Source organism: Centrocercus urophasianus, unplaced genomic scaffold (genome assembly GCF_019232065.1).
Source record: "Centrocercus urophasianus isolate 14NV4802_14NV808 unplaced genomic scaffold, USGS_Curo_1.0 seq_11, whole genome shotgun sequence".
NCBI classification, from domain to species: domain Eukaryota; kingdom Metazoa; phylum Chordata; class Aves; order Galliformes; family Phasianidae; genus Centrocercus; species Centrocercus urophasianus.
In genome coordinates this window covers 31,756,865-31,774,988 of record NW_024884253.1, presented here as the reverse complement: position 1 = coordinate 31,774,988, position 18,124 = coordinate 31,756,865, and the positions used below count along the sequence as shown (strand labels likewise).

Here is an 18,124-nt window from a genome sequence, read left to right as displayed (position 1 = left end):
AAAGAAAGAAAGAAAGAAAGAAAGAAAGAAAGAAAGAAAGAAAGAAACACTCACTTCTGGATTTTACAAGAAGGCACAGACTAGAAACAGATGTAGAACCCAGGCAGCTGCCTATTCTATCTTTCCTATAAATGCAGCACAATTCTTGTTTTCTGTGTATCTAAAACTAAATATGTGAAGAAGATGATAAAATATATTGTTAGAAAACTCTAAATAGCCAAAGCATTGTGTTAGACTTCAAATTTTAGTTATGTCCTGAATGTATGTATTATATCATGAAAAAGACTAGCAGGTTTCAATTACCAGGTTCATCTGAACTTATTTTCTGCTCTTGTTGATACGAATGACCTAACTGAGAAAACTATGAGTTGCTAAGTGCTGATGTAAACCATTCCTTCAGGAGTGTGCAAGCAAGGTGCTAATGTACAGCAAAGTTGAGACAGCTTTCCTTAATGATTTCTTTCTGGGTTAGTGAGAAATTGTTAAGTTGTTCGATCTGGAGCATCTCTCTTGTGGATTTCAGATGAGCCAGGTTCAGAAGTAATTGGCTGCACATCTGATCTAACAGCCCTTTATAAATAAGCTTACTAAAGCAATTCCATCTCATAAAGTCAATGGAATAGCCTATGTAAAAAGATCATCTGCAGCATCAGGCACAATACTGACTCCACCGACAATCTCTATCTGGCTCTAATTAACCACTGCACTGATTTCCCTCTGGTGCAATCCTACTGAATTGAGCAGAGTTATCTTTGATCTAAGCAATAGAAATGAGAGGGGAATCAGGTCTTGAGATCAGACGGCACAAGATGCTCTAACACTGCTGTTTCACTGTTCCAAGTGATACCCATCAAAACTGTTTCTCTTTCCCATTGGACCATCTCACAGGAAATAACTCAGGGAAGAATTTAATAGTTATGTTCCTGATTTTGATTAGTGCACTGTAAACTTCCCCTGTAGATGCCAAGCCTCCTGAGTTTGTCTCATGGTTCAGTCTTCCTATAAATCTTCTTGTTCTGTACAGATAGATACTGCAATTGGACTGATCCAGTACAAATCTGTGGCTGACAGTCTCCATGCTGCTTTCATGGTGGGGGGAACTGTACAGGTCATGTACTGATGTGTGGTTTTTTGAACTTGGATATGGAGAAATGGTATCACTAAAAGCATGTCTTCATTTAATTCTGGGTGCCTCTAAGTGCAGTGGGATCTTGTTTTGCTGGTTTCAGTCCTTTTTGCTGGCAAGTGCCGTATACACTTCGAGTAAGAGCCACTGTACAAGGCAGGAAAAAAATGAAATTATTGCAAAGATCTTTGCAGTGAGTGCATTCTTGTAGAAGGCTTAAAATACCTAATGAGAGAGTGAGCTCTGAATGTTAGGTGAATGAAAAGCATTGATCTTTAAATTTTTTAAACTGCCCAATTAATCTGAAAAAGAAAAAGCTGTTTGTGGCATGAGCAGTATGCAATACCACCTATTTCTGAGGTGTGAGCAAAGACTTGGCTTTTTTTTGTGGCTTTTCCTGGAACAACGTATTAGGACTGGGAATGGTAGTTTATGCAGTGCTATGCCACAGTATGCATGTGGTATTTCTTATTATATTAGATCTACAGATTGTGCTATGATATGTAATAATTAGTTTGCTAAATAAATTTTGTTAAGTAATTTTCACATCAGTGCTTAATTCCCTATCAAACAGGAGCCACGAGTTTCTATTATTTGTAGTAAGGCAGCTCCAGTTTCAACCTGATATGTTTGAAAATACTAGGATATGTAAATTCCAGAGTTTGCTTTGCATTAAAGTGCCAGTAAAGTAGAAAGTTGGAAACAGGCATTTGGATGGAAAAAGTTTGAAATTTGAGAAGTTCAACAGAAATAGGGTTCTATCAAACATATGTAATGCTATTCCAGTTGGAACTGCATGACTAGGATGAAAAATTAATAAGGATAAAAATATAGGGGATGTGAACCAGGCATGGCAATGGCAAAAATGTGGCATCATTTCCCAGTTCTTGATCAGTTCTCTGAACACTTCTCCACACTGCATCATCATCTCTTTTTTCCCCACTTTCATTTGCATTTGCAGTGAACGTGGTAACCGTAGTAGCTGTGCTTCAGTGCAGTTGTTTTTATAGTAAGTATAGTCTGAGATGTTTCACTTATCCAGGCACTCTGGAAACATGAGGATCTCCCTGCTAAATGTCTGAATAACAGCAGAACTCAGGGAAGATCAGGGCATCTTGTTTTTTACATAGCTTACAAACAGCATCTAAGTGCCTATAAGGCTAGGAGGCAGTGAAACTGCACAGCATGTCACTTAGAAATTGGTTTCTCTGGCCTAGGTACATAAATTGTCTTTTAAGTCATTAAATGTGTGTCAGAGGCCTTCTGAATTTCTCACCAAATCTTGTTGTTTAACAAATGTGACAGTATGGGCTAAAATCATTGCTTGCATGGCCTTTAAACATTGCCTAAAGCGATTGGAACCTGAGAATCTACTACTCCATTGTGCAGACAAATAATTTCGTTTTAGCAGTAAAAATAACAGATAACCTATAAAACTGTTAGCAGATAAATGAGGCTTGCTTGTCACTCTATTCATGTTAGAGACACTGTTCCTCATTGTATTAAGCTTATACCTTAAAATTAGTCGTAAATTAATATCCATTCAAGTGTAAATAGAAAGCGTTGCTTTTATGGTAGCTGAATTTACCTTCTCAGCAGTTAATTTATAAGTATTCTATTTTCAAAGTGAGTAATGGTTATTTAATGCAATTTATTTCTTTTCTACCTCATTGGAACAGCTCAGGTACCTGGGATTGAAACACTTATGGAAGATATTGATGAATTGGAGAGTGCCTCTCAAGTGACAGCATCTGTAAGTAGATTCCCTTATGAATAATCTTGTAATTTTTTTTTAAATATCTTGAGAAAAATGAGATTTTGTCTAAAGATTAAAGTGCTTGTTTGCATTCTCATCTTAAGAAAGTTAAGCATATTTTCCCTGTTTTGCATCTCTCTTTAGCATATTCAATTCTATGGCAGTTCTAATTTTTTTCAATCGAGGAAGGGTGATATTTTGAAATCTATTATTACCATCTCATATGAAATCATATCTTCTTGGATTTACACGTATAGCTCCTATTGAAATTTCAGTCATTTTATACTGTGTCAATACGGTCTTGAATGTATTTCAATGGTTAAATATCGATGCACCAGTTTGATTTTACAGAGTGTGTCTTACAAACTTAACAGAACAAAAATAATTTAAATCTTAGATTTTATTATGAAATTTCTCATTTTATCACCTCAGTCACTTAGATTTTTGGTAACGTTTGCTTGGAACCTAGTAAATCAGATAATCATAGTAAATCAGATATGCCTGATTGTATATCTACAAAACTGTATGTTTTTTTTTTAATAGTACAAGACTATGTAATATTTCCCTCAGTTCTCTTTTAGAAATTTGAAACATAAGGAAATCTTTGCAGATGTGCAGTAAGTATAGTTGTCAATAAAATAATTTTTTGAAAAATGACACATTCAGAACTTTGTTATATTGCTTCAGAAATTTTAATACAATTTAAACAAGTGGTTGTTTCTTTTGAAAATACAGTATTTTTTTACATACTTTTATGCAACTGTAAGTGGAAGCATAAATTCCACTTCACCCATAGCAATTGTGTTTTTAGCACACTTTAATGTTGACAAGCTAAGTGAAAAGAAAGGCTCGGTATTTGTTGGCTATGGAGAAAGATAGTAATGAAGAAAAAGGGAAAACAGTGACCATGCAGATGGATGTTGCAGACTTTCAGGCAGCTAGCTACCAGTAAAGCTTAAAAAAAAAGCTTAAAAAATTGTGAAATACTTAACCTATTTCCAATCTGAGGTATCAAAGCCACAGATAGATAAGGAATTCCAGATCAATTTCTAAAGGTCTTTGAGAAGTTGGACTGCAAGAAGCTTACAAAGCATTTGTGAATATTGGGCAAAAAGAATGAGGAGGAAATCTTCAGCAGCCGTTGCTTTGAGTCTCTTGCTCAAGCCTCCTTTCTGCTTTTCTTTAGAGTGAACAGAGTTATGATAAATTTTGCAGCAGTTTCTTGTGATCTTACACATGATTTTCTTACTGAATTGGACTTCCTGTTGCAGCTACTAGCTTTGATTTCTCAGTTCCACAGACATGTAGCATAGGCAAAGAGCAACAAATAAATTGAATTGCATAGAAAAATAAAGATAACAAGGAAAATAAAAGGTCATTGTATTAATCAGCGAAATCTTGCTGCAGAAGTGTGCGCCCTTCGGCTGAGTATTTTCAGGTACACATTCTGTATTTGCGTGCTTATTAATGCACATAAATGCATATGAATTTGATGTTCTGATGGTTGTAATCATAGAGTTGTATTTACACACAGAGGTAAGTTGCCCACAGCCGTACAGAGCCAGAGGCAGTGAACTTGCCTGGGAAGAATCCCTGAAATCCACACTGGTTACTGCTGTTAATGCCAGTGCTGCAAAGAGAAGTCAGGACCGTAGCCCTGCAATATTTGAAGCCACTGCTTTGACTACACATCCTCTTTCGTAAGGCAAGGGCAACTAGTTTCCCTTTCCTGAGCTCTTGGAAAGTTCCTTTGTCTCAGTTACTAAGGAGCTGGAAGCCAATAACTGTTAGTTCATCTGCTTTTAGAGTTTGTGTTTTGGATCTTTAAGCTATTGTGTAAATAGTGTGATTAGCTGTTTGTGTTCTTCTCTGTCTTTGAAATGGCTGTTACCCAAGTAACATTCAGCTGTCAAGCATTATGTGTTTGCCTGTATCTGTACCTAATCAAAAAAGAATAAAATGATTAAACTTTTGTTGCATTTTAGACCTCTCGAGGAATAGAGATCTGCTCCATGGCCTCCTAATAACTTCCAGTGAGACTTACTCTGTGACAGTCCTTACATACAAAAGCAGAGACAGAGCTAAGGTTCTCTGTAGAAAAACTGAAGATAAATGCATTCATGCAACCAATTCCCACAAATTCTTTAAAAGATTAAGAATGATGCCTGTAAAGGGACTTAAGAATTGATACTAAAATATGTTTTCATGAGTTCGCATATTTTTCAGATGTTATGAGATACTATGGGAGATAGGAGGTGAGGGTGAAATACAACGAGGAAGAATAAGTTTGATGTTAATCAGACACTTATCATAAACCAGACAAATTGATTTGTGACATTTACTCAAATGTGCATATTACCTGTAAGAATTCATGCTTTAGCTCAAGGTGTTCCATATTTAATTCCAGTACTGCATCCCACTAGGGTAGTATGAGTCTGTCGCTAGTTAAGCTGGTCATTATCATAAATTTCTCTCTACTCACGTATATTTGACTTATCGTCTTTAAACGTGCCTCAGCCTACAGAGAGTAAATCTTCTGAGAAAGATTGTGGGATGAAGCAGCAATGATTATGCAAGGGAATGTTCAGAAAATTTTCAGAATAGAGCTGTGTGGGTCCTTTTTTCATGCTCTGTGTAGAAGTTCTCATGTAAGATCTTTGGTACGGAGACTAAAGTAGTCTGAATGACAATATTTAGAAGACATAAGGAGTATCTATGTCTATAACATGGCTTAATATAATGTGTACTATGATTACATTGATTATACAATGATTATAATATAATATTATATATAATATATATTATATATATATAACTATATTATAATATAATTATAATATGATTATATAATGTGTACTGTGATTTACCTTGTCTGGATGACGTGTTGCGTGATATGGTTTAGTGCTTGTGGTGGCCATGGTGGTGAGGAGATGGTTGGACTAGATGATCTTATAGGTCGTTTCCAACCTTGTGATTCTATGATTCTATGATTCTATACATCGTGATTTTCTTGTAACATTCTGTATTTCTGGAGAGTCTGGAAGTTTTTGGAATCAGACCTTTTCCATTTGAATGTCTTTTCAGAAGAATCTTTTGCTAAGCTTTATTCTTCTCAAAGAATTGATATTTGAAAAGTGGAGATCCTATTTGTCAGTGCTGCACAATCCCAAACAAAGTGTACTGAATGGATAAACGAGTAAGGCTACCAGAAAGCAGTTTGGAGTACTTACAGGAATCAGCACTCTTCCCATGTGTTTTGCAAGGACACAAAGTGGAAGGAAGCATTCAGAATGTTCTAAAAAAAAAACTGGTTTACCGTGGGGATATTTTTCTGACAAATATTTAATTTAAGAAAAAGTGCAAGGCAAGATGCAAAGCTTTTTTTGAGATTTTTTTTTGCCATGGGGCTTTCTCAGAGTCCTAGTTTACCTTCTGTTTCTGTAAACAACTTTTATAAATATTTGGTTAGTTATCTTCAAGAAAACACGGAAGTGATGCTAGGGAAAAGTTTGGTCAGATGGAATTATGACAGCAATGGAAAAGTAAAGTATCCAGGGAATAACCTAAATTTACAGCAACTGAAAGAAAGAGTAGGGCAAGTACACTGTGCAGTTGACACTGTAGCCCTTGTGTTCATCTTGAGTTTCTTCTTTTACCATCTTGATCTTGTGCTTATTGTTCTTATTCATGTGAATCTTTGCATTCACTCATCTTGCTTTGCGTGTGCACATGAAAAGGTTTATTTTTCTTTGCAAATTATCCATGCAAGGCAAACCAATACAAGTGAAACTGTGGGAAAAAGAAGTCATTTGACTGCAAAAGGCACCTTTTGCATGAAGTTGGCTTGAGTTTTTGGTCTTTATAACTTTGAGAAAAACACGCTAATGAATTGTTTTATAGCGGTGTTTTGCTTAAAATATATCCTTTCCCATTTTTCCTTCTCCTTTGGAACTTCTCTGTTGCTTTGCTAGGAGGAATATACACAAGGATTTTCTGTAATATATATGGAAATTGCTTGATGGGAATTCATTTTGTGAAATGATTTGAGCTTTTACTTTTTGGTATTGATACATGTTGAATACAGCAGTGTGACTGAGGTAGCATGAATTAGAAAGGTAATATTTATATACTATACATACAGAATTACTGTAGTCTCATACCATTATTTTTTTTTAATCCAACTTCACTTTTTAAAGTGTGTGGACATTCAGGCACATAAAGTTACATATTTTTAGCCTTTACATTTTTTACATATAAAACTAATAACAATAATAAATAATATTACATAAGTGCAACTCTTGTGCAGCTAGTTCAAAATGAACTGTAAGTGTAATTTTAATTGCAAATAGCTAAATTAACAATACAGTGCAATAAAAGAACATAATATCAAGCTTATTGGGAAACAGGTAATATTTCCTGAAAGTTGTTAAGCAAGTAGTTTAAATTACATACCTTGAACTTCTTTGCTCTAGACATCATCTGTGTGAAACAGATTTCACAGATTACACATTGCATTTTGTCAGCACAATTGCAAAGACTTAATTTCTTTCTTTAAAGTTTTGTTTTGCTTTGGAGAGCGCATGAAGTGCTCAACAATTCTTTCTCACTTCTTACCCACTCATTTATTTTTACTGACATCATTTTATATATTGGAGAACCCAGCATCTCAGGTGCATACCCAATCCCAGTGACACATGATATGGCTGCCCAGCATCCTTGCAGGGCCCCCAGTCCATGGCTGGAGTGCAGTTGGCAGAAAGCCCCATCCCCTTGTGGGCTGAATTCCACCAGCCCCATTGGCAGGCACCTCATGCAGCTTTCAGTTCACACTTTCAAGACCTTCAGTGGTGTAGGCAGAATGGCAAGTATGTACTGAACTGAAAATACTCCCAATTTAAAATATTTGATACTTCAAAAGATGACTTTAAAATGATTTTTCTGCAGTTTAAAAAATTTATTAAAAAAAAATCTGAGTGCCTTATTTTTTTTGTTTCTAAAACTTTGGTGTCTTTGGAGTGACAAATTGAAAAATATTGTTCCAGATAACAGTAAATAAAACAAGATTGAAGCTTACAAAATGTTATCCTAGTTAAGTTTGAAAAGCTGAAACATGTTAAACTCAGGTGCCCACTTAGTTCCTCTTTCAATCTGTAAGTAGAAAACTTGTGTGTAAGTTAACCCAAACTACCACTTTTCTAGTGCGAGGCTTAGTGTAAAATGTTGCCTGCCATGGAAAGCAAAAGCTTACAATTTCAGTTACATGGCATTTCATGTAGAATGGGCCCTAGTGTGGGGAGATGGGGCTTAGAGGTGGTTTCTTACATTGCATCAGACCTCTTAGAGGTTTATTGTTTTAACAATAACAAAAAAAAAAAAAAGTGTTGACAAGGATACTTTTTGCAGTGGGAGGATTTTCCATCACGTTTCTGTTTACGACATTTAGGCCATTTAGAAAGAAATAGTAGATTTTAGATAGCAAGTAAGTGTGGTTGCCTTTTCTATGCTATTATCTCCTGAAATTGCTAATGACAATTGCACTTTATTAACAAAACTATGCAGAATAAAGAGTTCAATCAAAAATGAATTGCCTGTGTTTATAGTTTGCAAGGAACTAAGGATTGAATTTTCACCTCCTTTTAATACCTATACGTGATCACTTTTTTGTTTTGACATGATTATGTGATTCATCATTTATCTGTCATTTAGTCTTTAAAAATGAAGAAGCCCTTGTGAGGTAGGGATATCCCCTATGTCTGACAAGAGAATGTGCATAGTTGTGCCTATGGGTACTTATATGTTTAACTCTGAAGTAGGCCAAAATGAAACAGAAGAATAGCATTCCATCATTCCAAACTTTTGATGGTCAGTAGGAAGGGCTAATTTACTTTCTAACAATCATTTGATTTCCTGATGGTGTTGGAGGTAATTTGGAGGTCTTCTTTGCCTCAGACAATTTGAAATGCTGCATTTCTGCAGAACTCCCTGTGTGTCCATGGGGGATTACACAGAAATGGCAGCCCATGTCACTGCAGATGTTCACATTTGTGCTGCAAATACTGAAGTACTTATATTTGATCGTGGAAAACTTCCTTATTCTTATGACCTCAATTATGTTTGTGTACTAGCATGGCTTTCCCAGTAAGTTATGATATTTTCCAGAAGTTCAGGGAACGAGAGATGGCAGACATTCCCTTTGGCTTTATCTTTTGTAATTATTTTCTTTTTAGGAGTAATTTGGCTAAGCGATCTAAGTAAAGAATGTGCTGATGAATATATTGTTAGTGAAGAAATAATGATGCTATGTAAAGAAAACCAATTAGGAAATGGATGCCTGGTTGACCTTTACAGTTGACAAATGTATCCTGAGGGCTTTGTTTGAATGTATTTCTAGCGCAGAGACTTTGCCTTACCTTCAAAGTTTGAAGGTGAAGTGAACAGCACCCAGAGCTGTTCCTACAAACTAAAAAGGCAAGGGTGTCTTTCAGGAACATCTTCCCGTTTAGATATAAAATCTTGTTAGTATGAATAGGCTATTTATAATTTTTGTGTTAATATTAAAAAATCTTAGTGAATAATTGAGGGCAATTGCAGTTTGGAATACGCTGAAGGAATTATAAAGGACTATTTCTGTATACGCACTTTATACATACATACTAAATTTTTCAACTGCTTTCAGTCTACTGTCGTTATCAATAACATCTGAGATAACTGACATTAGTGTTTTATCTCTGCTGTACCTGGCCAGGAGATAAAGATTACGTTTTGATAAAAATGGAATAGAAGTGTTCAAATTAACAACTTGCAAGCCTGAATCTCTCTCCTAGGTGACATTTCTGAACTGCTGCCACTAATCTAGTGGAGAGAAGGGATACCAGTGAATTCTGCTGGTGATGTGTGAATTCATTTTTCCTTGCTAAAGCGTTTGAACTGATGTGCTTCCAAAGAATGCCTGTTAACATCCCCTACTTTCAGCTTGTATTTATCCTTTAAGATCAAGATTATTGCATATGTTGTTGAATACGCTAAGGAACCCTTTCTTTATTTATATGTTATTCACTTAAATGAATTCATAGCTTTAACATGTTAAGAGAGAATTTTTATGTTCAGTATTATTTACAGAGGGGAAAAAAAAAACAAAAACCATTTCCTGAGTCTGCCTTCAGAAAGATTGAAATCATAGAATTGTTTGAGTTGGAAGAGACTAATAAAGGTCATGTAGTCCAACTCCCCTGCAATGAACAGGGACACCTACAGCTACATCAGGTTTTTCAGAGTCCTGTGCAGCCTGACCTTGAGTGTCTCCTAGCACAGGTCATCCATCACCTCTCCGGGCAACCTGTTCCAGTGCCTCACCACCTTTATTGTAAATAACTTCTTCCTTATATCCAATCTAAATCTCCCTTCTTTTAGTTCAGAACCATGTCCCCTTGTCCTGTCGCAACAGACCCTGCTAAAGAGTCTGTCCCCTTCTCTCTTATAGCCCCTCTTTAGATACTGAAAGGCTATTCTCAGGTCTGCTCTGAGAACCTTCTCTTCTCTAGGTTGAACAGCTGTAGTTCTTTCATCCTGTCCTTGTAGGGGGAGGTGTTCCATCCCTTGGATCATTTTTGTGGTCCTCTTCTGGACATGCCTCTACAGGTCATATCACTCTTGCACTCAGGACAGTGTTGTTGCTTATGGTCTTGGAACATCTAGTTTCAGTGAAGGAGCAAAAAAATAATAGCAATACAGCAGTTTTAATATCATAATAAACAGATAACTTTTTTATTCTAATAGTTTCAGATCATTTTTTCTTTCTATCAAGTGTTTAATTGTAAGAGTATTATAAGCACATAATCTGTAATTAAATGGCTGCTATTAAATATCTCATCTTTCATGGCTATTATTGAACTATTATTCTGGTCTCTTCACAGTGCTGTTGTCACACAAAATGCCAAAGGCTTCTGATAGTACATGGTACTGAAAAATGCAAATAAAATGTTACAAAATTTTTGGAAAAAAGTTGTCCAAAGTTGTCTCACTAATTTCACAGTGTTGAAATGGTGCATCTGGAAGATAGATGTGAATGTATTGCTTTAAAATCATATCCAACATTAACTTACTCTCCAAAAGACTGTGTACATCTGTGTTGTGCACAGAACTGAACACAAATTCTGTATTCTTCGTAACTGTATGTTAACAGGATGAAGGCAGCCATAAGCATTTACAGAGTGCATGTGTGTACACAACTTGGTGTGCCTGTATGTGCTTATGCACAGCCATTCCTATCTGTGTTTTTATGTGAATCTACACAAGGTTAATAATCTGAGTTGAAGCCTGCAAAAGTATTGCTGATGTTTCATAATCTTTGTGATTTTGAGCCTTCTAATTGCAATTTACATTTAAATGTTACTCATATTTTTGAATAAACATCTCAAGCACTGTCATGGTGCTCACATTAAAGAATCATTTTTCTCTGTTTATTTGAGTTTCTCTTACAGATAGTAGGCTGAGTTGCATTCACTCATTCACCTTAGTTGTATGCATATAAAAAAAGTATCACACAGGAAAAGGTAGAATGTAAGAAGAAACACTAGAGGTTTGTAGAAGAGAAAGATTATTTTATCTTCAGAAAAAAAAGGAGATGGAGGCTGAGAAAGTCTCAGAAGGCTAACATTTGCAAGTGCTTGTTTTTGGAAGCTAGAAAATTAGTGAAAACTCATAGTAATTTGTTTACAATAAACTTGAATAGAACTGAGAACACCAGATGAAAAGTTTGGTCTTCAGTTATTACCACAGACAACTGACTAGCTTTTATTCTGTACTTCATCAGAGTTATGTTTGTGTGTGATACTCAAAAAGAATTCATCCTGTTAGACTTGGGGAATTTTTCTCTCTAGTCATTGTTGAAGGGCTGCTATATTTTTCCTCCCTTTATAAAGAGTACTCCATTAAACTTAAATAAAAATGCCTGTTTCCTCCATAAAAATCTGAAGGTTAAGAGTATGTGTAAAACAGATTAGAAACCAGAACATTAGGATTTTTTACAGGCTCTACTCCCATTCCCATCTCTTATTTAGCTTCTTTTGTGTCAGAGAAACTGCTCATAGAACAAATTACTCTTCTATCTAGAAACAGATACGGAGTAACTAAAATCTATTAGATACAAGCATGTAAAAATGTGAGTAGTTTAATAAGGGTGAATATTCTTTAGTGACCTTGAGAAGACATATTATCATTTGGATGGAGAATTCTCAAATATGAATGAAGTGGAAAATTCTCAAAAATCTCATGGGAAAATAGGTGAATGAAGCCTAGTGACATGTCTGAAATAAATGCATTTGCAGGATAATTTCCATTTCTGACTAATTTACATTTTGTTTGTCTCTTCCTGTGTATTTGCCTGGAATGAAATATATGTGCCTCTAACCAGAGCAGTACTACAGTAAAAAGCAATGGGCAAATTACAAAATGTCTACTGTGATCTAAAAACACTGTGTGTTACTAACAGTAGGATTGCCTGCAGCTGTGAACTATTTCATATTCTGGTAAATATGAATAAGGGTTTCTTTTAATGTAAGAATATGGAACTTTACAGTATAGCTGTTGTTTTATACATAGGAATCTATGTTAACAAATTTTAAAGGTACGTTTCACAGCAGTCAGTTAAATACAAGACAGTGTTTATGTCCTCTCCTCAATTATTCTTCTCCCTGCAATTACATCAACTCAATGTCTTTGAAACCCTGGCCCCTCTCTAGATTTGCTTGATGTTTACTGAAAGATTCAAAAATCAGTAAGAGGTAAACAGTGATGGGACTTGTGCATAAACTTTGTTTCTTCAGGAAACCAGGGAAAGCAGCAAAACCTCGTATACTTCAGATGAAATATTTTGGTGGGGAAATAAAGTAAAATTTATTTCAGACAAGCTGTTAAGAATGCTTTGATTAATGTATTTGTTGTTTTTTATGACCAAGTCTTAAGCATTCTATCATACACTTCTAGTGTATTTTAAGTAAGCATATAAAAACTTATTGAATTTACCTGATAGTATCATATTTTAAAACTTTAAAAAATTTAAAAATAAAATTTAAAAAATTTTAAAAATATTTTAAAACCTTTTAAAAAAAATTATTATTTTTTTTTTTTAATTGAAATTTTATTGAATGGGTTCCAGAAAATACAGCTATCTGGGTATCACAGCGTTCAGTATTGAAATGATTGGGTAAGTCATCCCAGCATCCCTTCTAAGCTTCTGTGTTGCCATGATGATTTAGTTGCTGTTCCTGAAAGGAATACTTTGTGACAAAATGGCACTGGCAATTTTGATGATGAAATTCTGTGATGTTCCCAGAAGTGCTGCTTTGCAGAGATACTGTGCCATATGTGGCAAATTAAACTGCAACCCCCATTAAATAACTTGCTTAGAATGTAAATCATTGAAGAATTTGTCCTAGTAAGTTTTCTCAGTATGGAATAAGAGCTTGTGTGTCAATATACATGTAAGTTACTCTAGAATTGTTGATTTTTATTAATGCTTACTGTTTATGTTATTTAACATGTAAGAAATTATAAATTTTAATTTTTTGCAGCTAAATATTATATACTAATTCTATACAAAACTCTACCAGATTCCCTATTCTAAATGAGTACAGTGCATCACTACCCCCTCTCCACTTATTTTTTATTGTTTCACATGTAAATTTGAAAGTGTATTAAAAACTATTCCTTTTTTTTTTTATCTGTTTAAGTCTCAGCCGGTTTGGACTATGGATGCCATGGGTGTCAGATCTGGTGGTTCCCCAAGACAGAAACTCTTAAAGGACTCCTTAGCAGCAAAAGAACTTCAGACCATGGAAAAGCACCTAGCTGGTATGTATGCTAGCAAGGGACGATGAAACACATAGCAGTCCTCACACATCTATGCCAATATATTTTAGACTAAGGAAAAGTTATAATCCATTTCAGATGCTGATGAAAATAGATAAAACTTCACATTTCCTTCATTGCAGAGAAACAGTTATTGTTTGTGTTTGTTAGTTGTTCTTTGTAATGAATATTCATTATCTAAGGTTTAGTTGTATGGTATGGAACTGGTAGAACTAGAATATAAAGACTGGCAAGGTAAGGTGGAGAGAGAAATGAAATTTTTCTGGCCCTTCTTTCAAGTCTGTCACAGAACAAGGCAGAGAGCTTAGCACTTTCGGTCATTTTCGAAAAGATTTTGGACCTCTGTCCTACCTGTGAAGTTGGCCTGGAAGGCTTGGGAGCGGTATTTTCTTTAGAAAGACAGATGCAGCTGTTTTACTTCTGTCTAGGAGCTGTTGTAGACAAAGTCAAGTAGAAGACGGCTGTGAGCACAGTGAGAAACAGAAAAAGCTTTTGCTTAGAGTAGAGCAAGAACTAAAAACGGTCCCTGTGTGTTGTGGCAGGTGTCACTTACAAGGGATCTGGTCAAGTTGTCAATACTTTGATTTATGTCTGAACTGGTAGCATTTCCATGGCTGTACAAGTCGCCCTTGTAAGCAGCGTACTCTGAAACATGCAGATCCCTGTATCCATAGACATAGTTGACAATAATAACTACCATGTTGAATGGAAGACAGAATTTTAAATACTTAATTGGTTAACTATGTGGATTCTTTTATTCTCTGACACTGTCTGCTGTGGTATGATGTGCAAAGTCTTTCACATCAATGCTGGTGTCATTTGGCTGTGGGCCTGTTACTTCAGTAGCACTGTATGGGGAGCTCAGGCATTTTACCATCCAGTAATTTTTGTTTGGCTGAGAAATTCACAAGAGTATGACTCTGTTATTAGACATTGGACTCTCCTATTCCTGTTAATTAATTAACCAGTTAACTTCCTCTTATACCAGTGCTGCTTGAGACAATTATCCCTCTCAGTTGCAAGCATAACATAACTTCCATGAGGAATCAGCTCAGAGGATCTCAGATAATGAAGCAGTATTTTGCTTAGCCTTATTTTTCTGATAGATTAAAAAAAAAAAAAAAGATATCAGCAAATCATCTTTCTTTCACTGAGTACAGTGGAACCTGTTAATCCTATCCTGTACTATGCAGTCATTTAGATGTTTTCTGAGACTTGGGCTCATGTAATGATAAGGCATAGTCCTGCCTTTCTGTTATGGACTACATGCTGTAGAAAATTCACTTTAAACACTGGCACAAGTGGATGCCTATGATAAGCACCAAATGTCAGCAAGTTCTTCAGTGCCTTATTTGAAAACAGCATTTTTACAAAATCAGATTTTGAATCAGTTTTCCTTTCCTTCCTTACATGTGGTCCAGTGATACTTTTGTCAAAAATCCAGTCTCTTACGTTACTGTGGCTGCTTTATATTGTACACAAGTGGAATTTTTATTTTTATTTTTTATTTATTTATTTATTTATTTTTTATTTAATTGCAGTGACTTGCCCATTTGGTTTGTTATATTTATTCTGTGGTCACTGCATACTTCTGGAATCTGATTTATCAAAAGTAGAACTTCTAGGTGCATAAACAGTTTGTAGTTGCATTATGAATGATATTCTGGCATTTCTGATAAGCAAGTAAAATGCTTTTGTGTTTTTCTGATGCCTGCATTTTTATTTCCTTTAAATGACATTGACAAGGGATTTTAGAAAGTCCTGCCATAAATGAATTCTGGTATTTACTGAGTATCAGATAATAACATAAGGCTGGAGATTTGTGATATTTTTCTTTCCCTTCTGATTAAAAAGCTGATGTTGAAGCAAAAAAAAAAAAAAAAAAAAAAAAAAGTATGCTAAATACACAGTCTTGTCTACTATATGAAATGAAGAAAACGTGAGCGAGAATACAATGTTTAGTTAGCTGTTATTAAATCCTTAAAAGTTTCGAATAATTTCTTAGCATACTGAATCAACTTGGGGAAGTTAGAGATCTGGAATTCTGCGAAGACACAAACTAAATTGAGTCTTTAAAGGAGAGTATTCTTTATTTGGTTCACATAACCCACATTGTCATTTATTGGCCCCTGGATTTCAGTCAGGCATCTTACAAATTCCAAACTCATATGTATTGATTTTTTTTTTTAAAGCATAATGGAAGAGTACTTCAAGAAATAATTATTTCAAAATGGAAATAATTTTAAGAGGTTAATTTTTAGTAAGATTATTGTGAGATTAAGATGGCAATTAGAAATACTCTGAACTGTGTGCTGGGAATAACCTCATTTAAAAACTTGCTAGCATCTTTAAAGAGTTGAAAGACTCAATTTTGACAACTTTTTTTAATAACAGTATTTTAAATGTGAGAAATGTCTTGTATTAGAGGAGTAACATAAACCTTATTTTCCTGTTTTAAAAGATATTAATGTTAAAGGTGGCATATCTTTAATTGTTTTACATAAAGCATTGTTTTTATAGCTACTGGTAAATACAAGTGCAAGAAAATCTTATTTTTTTAATAAGCAGTTTAGAGTGTTTTTGTTTTAGAACTTTAAGGGTCTGAAGTTATTATTAGAGAAACAAAAATGAAAATGCTCATTTTATGTAAGTTCACTTAATACATGATTAAGTCAGTAGAACCTTGCTGATTTGCGGCTTCTGGTTTGTAGAATTTAATGGAAAATATCATTACTTATCAAAACCAAGTTACAGTAGAAAGTAAAAATTCAGAACAGTTGTGTGAGATGAAATGAACTTGAACTGCCTGTCAAGCTTCTTTACATTTTTACTTTCAAGGATCTTTCAGTATAGTAGCTATGCTAACCTGAATTCCAGCAATCCTCATCTAACTTGGCCGAATGTATCTGATTTAATTCATCAGAATCATTAAGATGAATTAAATGAATTCAGAAGACAGTTACCTCACTACCGCTAAACTGTTCTGTTTTTAAATAGGGTCTTATTTCATACAGCCCTAAAGGGCATAGAAACTGGAACACCAAATGATGACCACCTTTCTTCTTGAAATTCTAGACCTTGGTGACCCCTTCAATTGCTGTAGCACTGAAGACAAACCAGAGCACAAAATTCAGATCCAGGCAGCATTACAGACCCAGATGTGCCAGAGGCCAGGAGTTGTTGACCCCAGAGTTCAGTTTGGGCAATATACAGGGAGGTCAGAAACATTAAGTCTCATCTTGCTCCACTTTTGGATTGCCCATCAGTGCAGATGAGGATTGCAGATTTAGCTCACAGCCTCATCTTAGTTTGTTGCTAATGAGAAACGGTGCAAAAGCCACAGAGAGGTTTGATTAAATGAGAGAGGTTTTCATAGGTTGTAGTGAAATTCATAGCTAGATGGTTCAGTTAAATGGTAATAATGCATTTCTGTGGGATAGATGTGCTTGCAGTAAATCAACTGTGAATAGATTCTAAGGACATAATTATCAAACCATTAATTCTGGTGCCTTGTATTTTAAGGATGAATAGATTTTCTCTGCAGAGCTACAAGGTGTCACGTATAGCGAGGAAAATCAATAAGAAGCTTAAACCTGAGAGAACTGAAAGTGAGGTTTTTGTTTGTTTATGTGTTTGTGTGCTCAGATATTGAAAAGGACCTAGCGCTGTGGGAAGAAGCAAGGCTCTCAAGAAGCCCTAGCATCCAGCATCACAGTTTAGGTACATCTGATCCTCAAGGCAATCTTCAAGCTACACAGGGCCAAAATCCGAGGCCAACTCAAATGGGAAAAAACATTCAGCTCCAAGGAAACAAATCGCCACCACTGCCCACTAATAGCCGAGCACAGGCCTCAGGTGTTACAAACAGCAGGCCTCCGACAGCTGGCGTGCAAACCAACAGGCCATCGACTCCATCAACGCCGGGGAGCAGACCTGTGACCCCAAACAGCTTGCTGTCACGGCCGCTCACTCCTAGCAGTCAAGGAAATAAGGAAAGCATCATCAGTTTGCATAGAAGTAGATCTTTGACGTCAAAGAGCCAAATGGGGAGGACCCTCAGCGCTGCTTCAGGGCTCTCTGTGCAAATGAGTGGAGATGTTGTCACTGTCACTGCTCAAAGAAGCAGTTTGTCAGAAGTAAGATTTTCAATTTAATGTTTTGAGTATGGTTAGGAGCTATTACATGAAGACAAGATCGTGTTTTACATTGAAGTGGTGTCAGTATACCTAATGTTAGTGTTTTGAAAAGAACTTGAAACATAATACTGAGACAAGTTGCAGGAAAGACTACTCAACTTTGAGAAGGATTGATGAGAAAATTTCAGGATTATTGTGGAAATTGTAATGAAACGCTCATGCCCCAAAATTTTCAGA

At 35.5% G+C, this 18,124-nt stretch overlaps 1 protein-coding gene across 1 annotated transcript in view; it reads left to right on the top strand.

Annotated features, from left to right (window-relative positions):
* Positions 1 to 18,124, top strand: part of CUNH8orf34 (chromosome unknown C8orf34 homolog) — a 162,966-nt gene that overhangs the window by 128,463 nt on the left and 16,379 nt on the right. The window contains exons 10-12 of the mRNA XM_042840024.1: positions 2,806 to 2,879; positions 13,613 to 13,733; positions 17,397 to 17,887. Coding sequence (XP_042695958.1) covers positions 2,806 to 2,879; positions 13,613 to 13,733; positions 17,397 to 17,887 — 686 coding nt within the window. The remainder of the gene's footprint in view (positions 1 to 2,805; positions 2,880 to 13,612; positions 13,734 to 17,396; positions 17,888 to 18,124) is intronic.